This window comes from Cariama cristata, unplaced genomic scaffold (genome assembly GCF_000690535.1).
Source record: "Cariama cristata isolate BGI_N322 unplaced genomic scaffold, ASM69053v1 scaffold8449, whole genome shotgun sequence".
Classification (NCBI taxonomy): domain Eukaryota; kingdom Metazoa; phylum Chordata; class Aves; order Cariamiformes; family Cariamidae; genus Cariama; species Cariama cristata.
This window is the reverse complement of record NW_009637352.1, coordinates 7,000-19,139: the sequence shown is the minus strand read 5'-3', so window position 1 is coordinate 19,139 and position 12,140 is coordinate 7,000. Positions and strand designations below refer to the sequence as shown.

Here is a 12,140-nt window from a genome sequence, read left to right as displayed (position 1 = left end):
CCCAGCTGTCAGCCACCGCCTTCCCGGGGACCCTCCGCGCCCTGCCCGCCCCGGGCACCGCTGCTTCTCGGGGGGACTCAGGGCTGAGGCTCAGTGCCTCCTTGCCTCCCTTCCCCGTCACCTCCGGGGTCCCCTCCTGGGCTCCCCGTGGCCTCTCGGTAGAGTCACTTCGTTAGCGTCGCTTCGTTAGCGATGGGCACGACCCCACCTAGATAGACATCCATAATGCTGCACGTAAGCGTGGACCGGGCTGAGGCCTGCCAAGCTCACCGCACCGATGACCACAGTCGGATGCAAAATCTGTACCCCGCTCCGGGCGTGGGGAGCTCCTGCTCTCTGTGGGAACCAGATGTGGTTTTGGGGTAAGGAGCATCCCACCCCTGGGGCGAGCCTTCCTCGCCAGCCCCGTGAGAGGAAGGCTGTTGAGCAGAGTGGGGTAAGGGAGGTGACAGGCTGGGCTGTGCCCGCCGGCGTTTCACACGGGGGCGGTGGGAAGAGGAGAGCCTGTCACCTGCTTGCTTTTGCAACACGTATAGATTTGGGAGCTGCGTATGTGCTCCAGCCTGGGAGCGGTTTTGCTTTGTGTTTTGGCCTGGAGCCCACGCCTTGTGAGGCGGGTTCCGTTTTTGGAGGAGAGGAGACCTTGTGCTTTCCGGGAGGCTGAGAGCCCTTCGCACCATCTCTTGGAGGTGAGAGGAAGCAGAGCTCCTGGACCTGTGGTCCTGAGGAGCTTTTGGGAGCGAGAAGAAGGGGAGGCACGGTGATGGCAGAGGCTGGCGATGGAAGGAGCACGCCTGACCATCCCCTCCCTGCCTTCAGACACTGAGCTTTCTCAGCCTGCCGCAGCCTGTTCTCTTCCACTTCTCCATCCCCATGCCTCTGTACCACCCAGGAGCCGTTCTTTCGTTCCCACTACCCCATCCCCTTTCCTTCTTTGGTGTTTACATTCTTCAGATACTTGCAGGCTGTTATCACCTCCCCTGTAGCCCTTCTTCAGCCAGAGCAGGCAGCTGCCTCTCCTTAACCTGCTGTTGTAAGCCAGTTCTTCCAGACCTCCGCTATATTCCCCCTCCGGTGCCTCTACCTGGTCAGCTGTGGGGCTGAACATTTAACTCTGATGGGTACGGATGGAACCAGGCAAAATTACTGCTGCCACCTCCGGAGCTGAAGCCTCGCCATCCGCAGCCCCGAGTCGTGCTGCAAGGCCGTGCCTTTTGCCAGGGGTGCATCCTGCCGCATCCTTGCATCTCCGGCACCCGGATCTCTCCCAGCGGTTTGGCTTTCCTGGACGTTTCCTCCTCCCGCTGCTGGGCTGTTTCCTCTGGATGGGGGGTTTGGGTTGAACTCTGCTTTCTTCTTTGCCGGTATCCTGAGCTCTTTATGCCGGATAAGGAAGCTGGATTTGGTTGTGGGGAGGGGGAGAAAAGTAGCTTTAAGCACTTTGTGCATCAACTGATGCCTTGAGCTACAGTGCCAGCCCTGCTATGACAAGAAACAATTCAAAGCCAATTCCAGAGATGAGGCTCCACGTCTGGGGGTGGCAGGGAAAAGGGCGCTGGCAGGGAAAACAGGAGCCCTGTGCAATTCACTCGCTTGGGAGAAGCCCTCCAGGGGAATTTTCTGGTCCCAGCACTGTGTCAGGGCCAGTGGTTCTGGCAGGACTTCATGCCAGTTTTCCCAGCAGCGTACATCCTGTTAATATTCATTATTTTGGCACCTAATGCTTAGGGATTGTAAATCCTCAATAAGATGAGACCCAGCTGATCCGTACAACAGCCCCAGCCTGGAGTCCTTTTGCTCCCTCTCTCCCTATATTGTTTTTCCACCTCCTCGGAGCCTGCCCAGCTCTCTTCTGCCGAGCACGCGTGCATCCCGGGTTGGGGGAAGATTGCACTTTGACGTTTCGCCTCCTTTCCTTCCCTCCCGCCGCTCCCAGTTCAGAGCCGGAGCTGAAGTCACTGGATTGGAAGGGATAACGGGAAAAAGGGTGGAGCTCCTGCCAAGGGGAAGAAATTAATTTTCAGGGCACTTTTTTTCAGGGCAGCAACGGAGCGTCTGGATCTGTAAGGACAGGGATGCATCTGTCCCCCTCATCTCCCAGCCTCCAGCAGCACCCATCACCTGGGCAGGAGGAGAGGCATGGGAGCACCCCGTGCCATTTGGCTCTGGTTTTTCTCCCTTCCCGGGTGGCTCAGGGACACCATCAGAGGATTCTGACTGGGCCTGAAGCTGTTGTAGCAGCTGGTGACCCTCCCCGTGGCAGGCCTTCCCGCGCCTGCTCAAACCAATAGCTGGAACGCCAGGGTGGGCTGGCACACTGCGTAACCTTGGGTGTAACCCAAAAACGGCAGCTAAGGGAGGTGGAAAGCAGGGGAAGGCTCAGCCCGGCTGGGAGGCCAGGGAGCTGGGTTTGTGGGGCAGCCGCGACCGGTTGCCGGGATCAATTTTGGGGACATGGAATGGCTGTCATCACATGTCAAGCCATCCCTTCTCACCAGCTCAGTCTTGGGTGGTGGTTGTGGCACGTAGGGATGGCTGGTGGCTTCCCCAGAGCTGGCAGGTCTGGTGCAGATCGCTGGGACATCCAGCTCTGGCACTGTCACCTCTCCAGCATTGTCCCTGCCTGGTCTGGCTGCAGAAGAAGGAGCAGATTGGCAAACTCTGCCTTCCCGGGGAGAAGAGGCATTGGGATGAATTATTTGGTGGTGCAACTTATCTGGAGCCAGAAGAGCTGGGAGGAGGGATCGGCTTGAGCCTGTTTGGCTGACAGCAAAGCCAGGGAGAGTGATTCCCCTGAGTCAGCTCTCCGGTGCTCCGCCTTGGGAAGGAGATAAACTGGTTGGGATGCCTCACCAGGGGCGTGAGGTTAGCAGGAGGCAGGGAGCAGGGGGAAACTTCTTTCTAGCACAGGGTGATCTGGGTGAAACTCTGTTCATCTTCGGTAGCTGTGGCCGAGGCTGGGCAGAGGGCAGGCTCTGCAGTGGGAGGGAGCAGAAAGAGCTGGGTAAGAGAGGAACCCCCAGCATCTCGGAGAGGATTGAGTCTTGGAGAGGGTCAAGCCTTGGAGAGGATCAAGCACTGGTTGTGACTCTGATTTCATCTCTACCCTGGGGCACATTGTTTAAAGGCAACATGTTTTCACAGGTGTTGAATTACCTCCTATATGTTTGCGGTGAGGACTGTTTCGCAGAGAGCTAGTCGTTTCTTTAATAAATGATTGGTGGTGGTTACCAGAGGGATGGAGCTTTGGGGCACAGACGGCCAGGGGTTGGACAAGGCGTTCTTTGCTACTGTGCCCCCGTCTCCGAGGCAAGCCCTGTCCATGGCGGTGGAGCACACCCTTCTACCCACTCTCCTTGTCCCTGCCTCCCCCTCTCTGAATAAACATCTCCAAGGCACCTTGGGGAAACCTCCCTGCTGCATATTTTCCTTTAATTTTTTTTTTTAAACCTCTTTCCTTATCTCCTGCTTCCTCTTACAGGAACAACTGCCTGCTGCAGAGAGCTAAATCCAGTTCTCCTTTGTCACCGAGTCCTACACCCCATGAGTTTCTTAAAAGCGATGCCAGGCTATTCCCACTGTTGTTCTGCCGCTGGGGACTCACCTTCCACCCCCTGGCATGAAAAGCCCTTTTGTGGATCACTCCAAGACAGTAACCCTCTGTTTTGTCCTTTCCTCTCCAGCCGGATCTCCTCAATTTCAAGAAGGGATGGATGTCCATCCTGGATGAGCCAGGAGAGGTAAGCCCGAGGTGGGGGGTCTGCCTCTTCCCCCAGCCCCTGCTGCTAGAGATCGCCTGGTGAGCAGCCAATTTCCTTCCCCCTCGCTCGCTGAGGTCGCTCCTGCTGGGAACGGCAGCGGGAAACCCTTGGTGGAGGTGCCTTGCTCTGTGTGCGGGCACGGAGGTTCACCCAGCACCCATCTCCCAGCCGAGGGGTGCGAGGGGGAGCTAGAAGGGACATGGAGGAGGGGGAAGAGAAGGCCGAGAGGTCACGGCGCAGAGCGTCCCTCCCTGTTCCTACGCTTCCCCCAGTAACTGCCTGTCCATTTCCCTCCTGTCTTTTCCCTTCCCTTCCCCTGCCTGATCCGCCTGCAGTGGAAGAAACATTGGTTTGTGCTGACCGACTCGAGCCTGAGGTATTACCGGGACTCGAACGCGGAGGAGGTAAGCACGACCAGCCTTCCTCCAACCCTCTCTTCCTTCCCGGCCATGGGGGGAAAGAAGCACAGCCCTGGCCTAACCAGGAGAAGCGACAGCATCATGTCCTCCAGAAAGGCACTGGAGGTGGCACACTGCTCTTTGCCAAGGGGTGATGAAGAGGATGGGTGTCTGAAGGGTGGTGAAACCTGGGGGGGCTGTCAGTGGTGGGGAGGGGAGGAGAAGGGCTGGTCCTGTGGTTGAGCATCTTTGACACTCACCATCCACGTTGCTGGCTGTTCCTCGGGTTAAAAGAGGCCACGCTGTGCTGGGGAGCTGAGGCTGGCTCCCGGAGAGCTGTGGGGTGAAGGCAGAGACACAACCTGTGCTTTAATTAGGGTACCAGCAGGTGATGGGGGGCTTTTTCAAAGCTGGGTTTGCACTAATGCCCTAGCGGGTGGCTGTACTTGCAGGCTGATGACCTCGACGGAGAAATCAACCTCCGCTCCTGCACGGACGTGACGGAATTTGCGGTGCAGCGCAACTACGGCTTTCAGCTCCACGTGAGTGTCCGGCACCGTGTGGACACGGAGCAGCGGCACCAAGGGACACCGGGTGCGAATGCGTGCTCCTTCCTCGTGCCGAGAGGCAAGCCGTGCAAACCTTTTGCTGGGATGGTGGCTCGGCAGGGCTGGTTGGTGACATGTGGGTGGCAGTGCTCAGGGACACGAGTGCTGCCTGCCTGCAAAGGAAGGAGGAGGAGGAGGCTTTTTCAGGGCTGGCCAAAGGCTGTGCTGGAGGCGGCCCAGGAGCCAAGCTAAACGCCGGGAGTGTTTACTTGACCCATGGGCCAAGGCAGCTTCTCTAGAGCCGCGGCGAGGGAGCGGTGAGCACTGCAGATCTCGGTGTAGCCTGCCTGACCGTGCTCTGAGTAACAACCTGTACCCTGGATTTGGCCCCAGTACAATCCTATCCCTGGCTACTCGCTGTAGTAGCAAGTGGTGGCTGCTAAGGCAGCACAAAACTGCAGTATTTCTGTGGGTGTGCAGGGCTGGGCACTTCACGGTGTGGGTTTCCTTGTACTTCACGGTGTGAGTTTCCTTGTGGCCTCCTGCTGTACCGCAGCGCTGGTGCTCAGCTCCCAGCACCTGAATGGCTGGATTGCACTGACTCATGTTTGGCCAAATGTTCTGGCAAAGTTTCTTTTGCCTTTGCTTGGAGATGGTCTCATGGAGGATGTATAACGGGATTCAATGCAAAGAGAGAGTCTCTGCTCCCACCCCTCCGCCTGGCCCCAAGAGTCTTTGAGGCAGTGGGTGGCCTCTCCAACACTGTCCACCACCCATGCAGGCGGGTGCCTGGGGGTCTCGGGCAGTGAGTGGGAGCTGCCTGCACCTCTCACGGGGTCTCCATCACCTTCTTGTTACAGACGAAAGATGCCGTCTTCACCTTGTCGGCGATGACCTCAGGCATCCGACGCAACTGGATTGAGGCCTTGAGGAAGAACGTGCGCCCGGTCAGTGCTCCGGACATCACCAAGTAAGAGCTGCCCTGCACCGCTTCTCCTCTTCCCCCTCTTGCTGCCTCTTTCCCCTGACAAGCAGAGACCGGGAAGGCCGCTCTAGAAATCGCACCGCTCCCAGATCCTCTCTGCCCTCCGCTCCTCCTGAACGTGGCCTGGATACACCAGCTGGTGGCAGGGGTTGAAAGCCTGATGGCTCCTGCTCTTGCATCTGCTTTTTGCCCCACCACATCAGTTTGGCCCGGTTTCTCCACCAGCATGGCTGGAACTGGGCTAAATCCTCCCTGCCCCATGGAGGGACCCATTTCCCCGAGGGATGGGATGCTACAGGCCCAGCTCTACACTCAGGATGGGGTTTTGTAAGGCTGAGCTCAGCAAGGGCTGATCCTTGGGCAGTTGGTGGTGCCTCCACCGGCATCCTTTCCCACACAATGCCTCTTCTTCACCGGCTGTCGCTCTGGTTTCAGGCTCTCGGATTGCGATAAGGAGAACTCCTTCCGTAACTGTGTCCCTCAGAAGGGCTCGCTCCGGACGGAGGAGCAGCAGCGGCCAAGCTCAGGCTCCGAGGGGAACTCAAAAGGTGGTCACTGGAAGGCAGACGGGCAGCGCCATGCCTTTGACTACGTGGAGCTGTCTCCCTTGCCGCAGGACCCTGGGAATCAGGGGTCCCCACAAAGGACAAGAGGGAGCTTGAGGATCTCCAACCGAACTCCCAAGCACGAGGAGCTGGAGCGGGATCTGGCCGTCCGTTCGGAGGAGAGGCGGAAATGGTTTGAGACCCCCGACGGCAGGGTCCCAAACAGCGATGGCCCAGCAGGAGACTCTTCCCGCAAGGTGGGGGAGCAGGACCTCCCCGCTCCCCCGCTTTCAGAGGACCAGCGGATTCGACTGAATGAGGAGATAGAGAAGAAGTGGCTGGAGCTGGAACGCCTGCCCTTGAAGGACTCGCGGCGGGTGCCCTTGACAACACTGCTGAATCAGAGCAAGGGAGGCCACGGAGACACCAACGAGGCACTGAAAAAGGAGGTAAGAGCATCCCTCCTGAGATTCTGGTGGCCTCTTAGTGTGGTCCCTGGCAGCAGGAGGCTCTGCAGAAGAGCAAGGTAGAGGTGCAGGGAGGTGTTTGTTCTTTGTTCTTTCCATTTACCACCACTCAAGTGCATGGGAGCTTTTGCAGCTGGGTAACGCAAGGCCAGAGACCTGCTCTCGCATGCCTGGAGAGGTTCCCCGAGCCACATGTTGGTCCAGGATAAGTTAGCTGGTGGCACTGCTCGCATGAAGTCTGTGTTTCCCACGAGTACATCCGCAGCCTCTCTTCTCTGGCCGTTCCCAAGCCTGCAAGCATTTCACCTGCGGGCCTTTGAAAGGAGCCGTGCACTTGTCTGTCATCCCGGCTACGCGTACATCCGCAGCCTCTCTTCTCTGGCCGTTTCCAAGCCTGCAAGCGTTTCACCTGCGGGCCTTTGAAAGGAGCCATGCACTTGTCTGTCATCCTGGCTACGCATGCAGTGGTGGTTTCCTCCACGGATCCACCTCTGGAAGTTGGGATGTCTCCTCCCCTCTTTGCTACCAGGCTGGGGCTGGCTTTGCCGGTTTGGTCCCTCGGCAGGCTGCCATCCCTATGGGAAGCAGATGTCTCCATTGGCTGTGCGTGGTCCTTCCCATCCCTAAGCCCAGGGTTCAGATGTGGCACGCTGATCAGACCACAGCACTTTTCCACCCCTGGCACAGCATCTCTCTCCCCTCCCTGGCACAGGTCCAGTCACTGCGGGCACAGCTGGAGTCCTGCCGGGCGCGAAACGAGAGCCTTCGCGAAGCGGCCAAATCCCAGGGAGATGGCCATGTGCCCCGGGGTTACATCTCACAGGTGAGCAGGGTGCCGGACAAGGGACTCTCCCAGTCCCAAACTGGGAAATGCTGGGACTCAACTCATTGTTGAGCAGGTATTGCTAATCATTGGGTTGCCATGGTGACCTTAACTGGGCCCACTTGTAATCAATGTTAATTACATAAAGGCTGGTGCGTGTTCCCTGGCCTTAAAGGGGCCAGAGTATAAATGGGGAGGAGGAGAAGAGTTAGGGGAGAGGTGCAGGATCTGTGCCCCGCTTTGTGTGTGGGCATGATGCTTGGCTGGGGGGCTGAGCTGTCCGCCCAGCTCTGGAGTGGGTCAGCAGCTTTCTGCCGAGCTGCCTGCGTGTTCCCCAGTGGTTTGTATCTCACCGCATGTGGTTCCTGCTGTCAGGGGCTCCCAAATCCCTTGTTAAAAGCAGTCCGTCAGGCCCTGGGGAGCTCCCGTCCCTGCCAGAGCCACCCAAGCCCTGAAGGTCACTTTGACAGCGCTGCCTGTTTGTTTGCTAGGACGGCACGTGGGAAAGCCTGCGGAGTTTGCTCGTGCTTCAGCCTCTCACTTCTCTTTGTTTATTTTCCTCCCCATGGACTCATCCAAAGCAAGCAGGGTCACATCTCGCAGGGATTTCCTGGGGGGAGGCTGCCGTTCCACCACGCTGTGGGGATTTCAGGATGTGCCCTACATATTGAAAGATAGCAGAGATGAAGGAAATTGGGGCTGGTGAAGCCTGTTGCTACAGACTGGCTGTACCCAGCCCAGATAAAGAAACCCACAAGTCCCATGGAGCCCAGCCCAGCCACTTACTAGTCACTCTGTCATCTTCATTTAATATTTACAGCTCACGGGCCTCCTTATCATCAAAAAACGCAAAAGGAGTGGGGAGGAATGGTGCCTTATCCTCCTAATAACTTGGCCAGCATTTCACACCTGAGGCCAAACTTGGCCTTTCTCCAAAGCGCTCGTTCTCTCTCAGTCTGCCAATGTTCACAGCCAGTCGGCGGACAGATCACCAAATGGATCCCTTGCCTTTTTTTCCTCCTTTGGTCGATCTGTGAAGCTCCCCAGCTTCCATCATCTCAGTAGGGAGGAGTAGCCAGCAAGGACTTGCGTTCCCACAACGTGTTGCAGTGCCCTTTGTGTCAGCCTTTGCCGTGGTACTGGGGCAAGGAGTGGGATGGCAAGGGGCTGTCGGGGGATGTTCGTGGCTTCCTGGCTCTCTGCTGATGTCTTAGAGGCCCTGGTTTTTTTAAATAATACTCTGGCATGGTTTGGTGGTGAACAAATCCTTCCTGAGGGGCTTAGGGTGGTGCTGCCAGCGTCCGGAGGGAGAGCGGAGGCGTAGCTCGGAGGTGGGAACCGTTTTGCTTTGCTATAGCAGCAGTTAACTGCAGTTCTCAGCATTGAAAGAGCCATCCCCTTGGTCTCGGAGCCACCAGAAAGGAGGGCAAGCTGTGTGAGGAGGATCCCTAACCGTTAGGCTTTGGGGAGGGCTCTTTGGCAGCCTCCGTCGGGCCGCAGGGCAGTGCAGGGTGTCACTTTCCAGAAGAAGAGGCTCAGTTTTCATTGATTCTGGGGATGCTGCTTCATTTTAAAGGCAGATACCGAGATGCTGTTGGTCTCCTCCAGCCAGGCAGTGCAGGCTGATGGAGGGTCTGGACTGGAGTGTCCGGCACGTTATTCTCAGCTCTTGGCCCAAAAGGGACGTTCCTGTCTTGCTGCTTCGGTTTTAAGAAGAGCAAGAGGAACTTTTCTTCCTCTGCAAAGCACGAGGGGATCGCAAGATACGTGGCCCTGTCAAATGGTTGTGTTCAGTGATAAAAGTGCCACCTCACTTTCAGAAGGAAAAGACCCTCCTGGGAATTGATCTCACTTCTCTCAAAATGGCCCTGGACTCAGGTGAGGTTTGCAAAGGCAAACCTCAGCCCAGCCAGGTGCCTGTCTTGGCCCGATCCCTTCCTCCTGCCCTCCTCATCCCTCCTTTCCCTGGCACGGCAGGAGGCCTGCGAGCGCAGCCTGGCTGAGATGGAGTCATCCCACCAGCAAGTGATGGAAGAGCTCCAGAGGCATCACCAGCGGGAGCTGGAGCGGCTGCGGCAGGAGAAGGAGCGGCTCCTGGCAGAGGAGGCGGCTGCGACGGCAGCAGGTAGGAGCAAACACCAAGCCGTGACCCTGCTCAGATGGGTCCCTCCTGCCTCTCCCAAATATCTTGCCAGAAACCAGTCATCCCAGTCATCTGAAACCACACTGCTGACCCTACTGGTGTGAGGCTGATGCTCCTTGGAGCATGAGCTTGGTGTTTCTCGGACTTGTGCTACGGGGGCTGTTTGGGCTGGGGAGCAGGGCAGGATGGTAAAGATACTGTGGGAAATGGGGTCTTGCCTCTGTGGATGGGTGGGAAGGGGCCAGCACCTTCTTGTAGGTGGGCAGAGGTGGCAGGGAGCTCCCACACTGCCCTGTGTTAGTCTCCTTGGCAGCATTTGGTGCTTCGGGATGATCCTGGGGTGTTGAGAAGGTAGGGGATGACCTGAGGGCAGAAGGGAAAGAAGGGGAATCTGCAAGGACAGGTCTGGGAGCCTGCAGTGGGCAGAGCTCAGCCAGTTCCCTGGCGTGGTTTCCCCAGATATGCCAGAGCTGGCCCAGCCTGATCCCCCATCTCCTGTTGTCCCCCTCCGCAGCCATTGAGGCACTGAAGAAAGCTCACCGGGAGGAGATGAATAAGGAGCTGGGCAGGACACGAAGCTTCCAGCAATGCAGTTCAATCTCAGATGCCCTCCAGAAGCAGCACCAGTAAGAAAACACCTCTCCCACTCCCCTTGCCTGATGCTACCACCCTGTGCCAGTGTCACCCTGCACCCCATCTGTGGCCATAGCTCCCAGCCATCCTTCTTGCCACTTTCCCAGCTCCCTCCTTGGGGGTGATGGGTGCCCAGGGGTGACTGCCAGGGCTACTGGAGCTGTAGGGCAGGGAGCTTTATCCTCTGCTTGGCTATTTTCCCTGTAGCACCTCTGTTTTCCCTGCAGCACCTCCATTTTCCCTATAGCTTCTTCCTTCTGTTTTCTTTACGGAAAGCTCCTCCATTTCTCCTGCGTGTCTTGAAGCTCCTAGAAGCACCATACTTGTGTGCGGGAGAGTGGGAATTGAATCTTTGATCCACAGGGAAAATTATTTTGTGCCAATGAGTGTTGTGGGCAGAGGCTGCCCGTGGCAGGAGGGAAGGCGATGCCGTTGGCCAGGGGCCGGTACGGGTTGCAGGGCAGCGATGAGCCGGCACTTCTTTGGCAGGTTGGATGTGGATTCCCTGAAGCGGGAGCTGCAGGTGCTTTCTGAGCAGTATTCCCAAAAGTGCCTGGAAATCGGGGAGCTCACCCAGAAGGCAGAGGAGCGGGAGCAGACGCTGCAGCACTGTCAGCAGGAGGGGAAGGAGCTCCTCCGCAAAAACCAGGCAAGAGAAACGGGCTTTCCCTGCCACCAGAGACCATGGAGCACATTCCTCCCTTGCACAGCACAGCCCCTCTGTTAAAACCCCCCTATTTGTTCATATTTCTTCCCTTCCAAGATTTTATCATCAAAAGGAAAAAAAATTAAGAGTTAGAGGCTGTAGCTGGGCTTGTCTTAACTACGGTGTTAAATATGGTGAGTGTATTCTGCTGGTTGCTGGTGCCACCGTCCCCTGTGGGCAGGGGGTTACAAGGAGGTCTCTAAGCTGGAATAGGACTGGCATGAAGACGGAGGGGTCAGAGCAGTAGAGGCCTGTGCCATGGCTACTCTGACGCCTTTTGGTTTTGCCTGCAGGAGCTGCAGACCCGCCTCTCAGATGAGATCGGGAAGCTGCGAAGCTTTATTTCATCACGGGGCTCTGGAGACCACTCTCCGCACAACAACGAGCGGAGCTCCTGCGAGCTGGAGGTACGGAGGTCCCCTCGGGCTGCCCCTCTGCCTCCATCCCCACCCCATGCCGGGGGTCTCCTCCTCACGGCAGTTTTGGCTTGGAGTGGGTGGGAGGGGGATGCCTGATGGAGCAACGGGGCCAGTGCAGGAAGGAGGTACGCAAGCTTCCCCTCCGCTGCTCTCCCGGGGCACTTGGGCTGTTTCCTGCCCCAGCCCTCCTGGCCCTTCCTTCCTTTTCCATCGCCGCGCTTGCGCCAGGACCCACCGGCCTTTCCGAGGCGGTGGCTCTTGAGTCACCTCTGTCCCCGGCTCAGGTGCTGCTGCGGGTGAAGGAGAATGAGCTCCAGTACCTAAAGAAAGAGGTGCAGTGCCTCCGGGAGGAGCTGCAGATGATGCAAAAGGTCGGTGTTTTCTTGGAGCTATTGGGAAAGCAGCAGGAGAGGGGATGGAGAGGAGCACCGGGGCTGCATGTCAGCAGGGTTCGGCTGGGTTTGATGGGATGCTCAGACCAAACCCTCTTGTCACCTGTGCTCCTTGTCCCTCCTTGTTCCCGAGCACATAGCAGCCACGTGCTCCAAACAGCACGGGCTGGTGTAGACTCACCTTGTAGAAGGGAAACGTCACAGAGACTTTGCTGCTGATTTCCTCAGATATATGTACGTATAAGCATGGACAAGCCAGGAGCCCTTCTTTCCCAGGTGGTAAGCCCAGATGAAGCCTGCCCAGCACTCTGCTTCCCCAG

General features: G+C 57.5%; 1 protein-coding gene across 1 annotated transcript in view; it reads left to right on the top strand.

Annotated features, from left to right (window-relative positions):
- Positions 1-3,683: 3,683 nt before the first annotated feature.
- TRIOBP (TRIO and F-actin binding protein) overlaps positions 3,684-12,140 on the top strand; it is a gene marked incomplete at its 5' end in the record, with an annotated part of 9,184 nt that continues 727 nt past the window's right edge. Inside the window, 11 exons of the mRNA XM_009708293.1 lie at positions 3,684-3,740; positions 4,097-4,165; positions 4,612-4,701; positions 5,568-5,677; positions 6,128-6,686; positions 7,417-7,527; positions 9,505-9,652; positions 10,185-10,296; positions 10,793-10,952; positions 11,303-11,416; positions 11,713-11,799. Coding sequence (XP_009706595.1) covers positions 3,684-3,740; positions 4,097-4,165; positions 4,612-4,701; positions 5,568-5,677; positions 6,128-6,686; positions 7,417-7,527; positions 9,505-9,652; positions 10,185-10,296; positions 10,793-10,952; positions 11,303-11,416; positions 11,713-11,799 — 1,617 coding nt within the window. The remainder of the gene's footprint in view (positions 3,741-4,096; positions 4,166-4,611; positions 4,702-5,567; positions 5,678-6,127; positions 6,687-7,416; positions 7,528-9,504; positions 9,653-10,184; positions 10,297-10,792; positions 10,953-11,302; positions 11,417-11,712; positions 11,800-12,140) is intronic.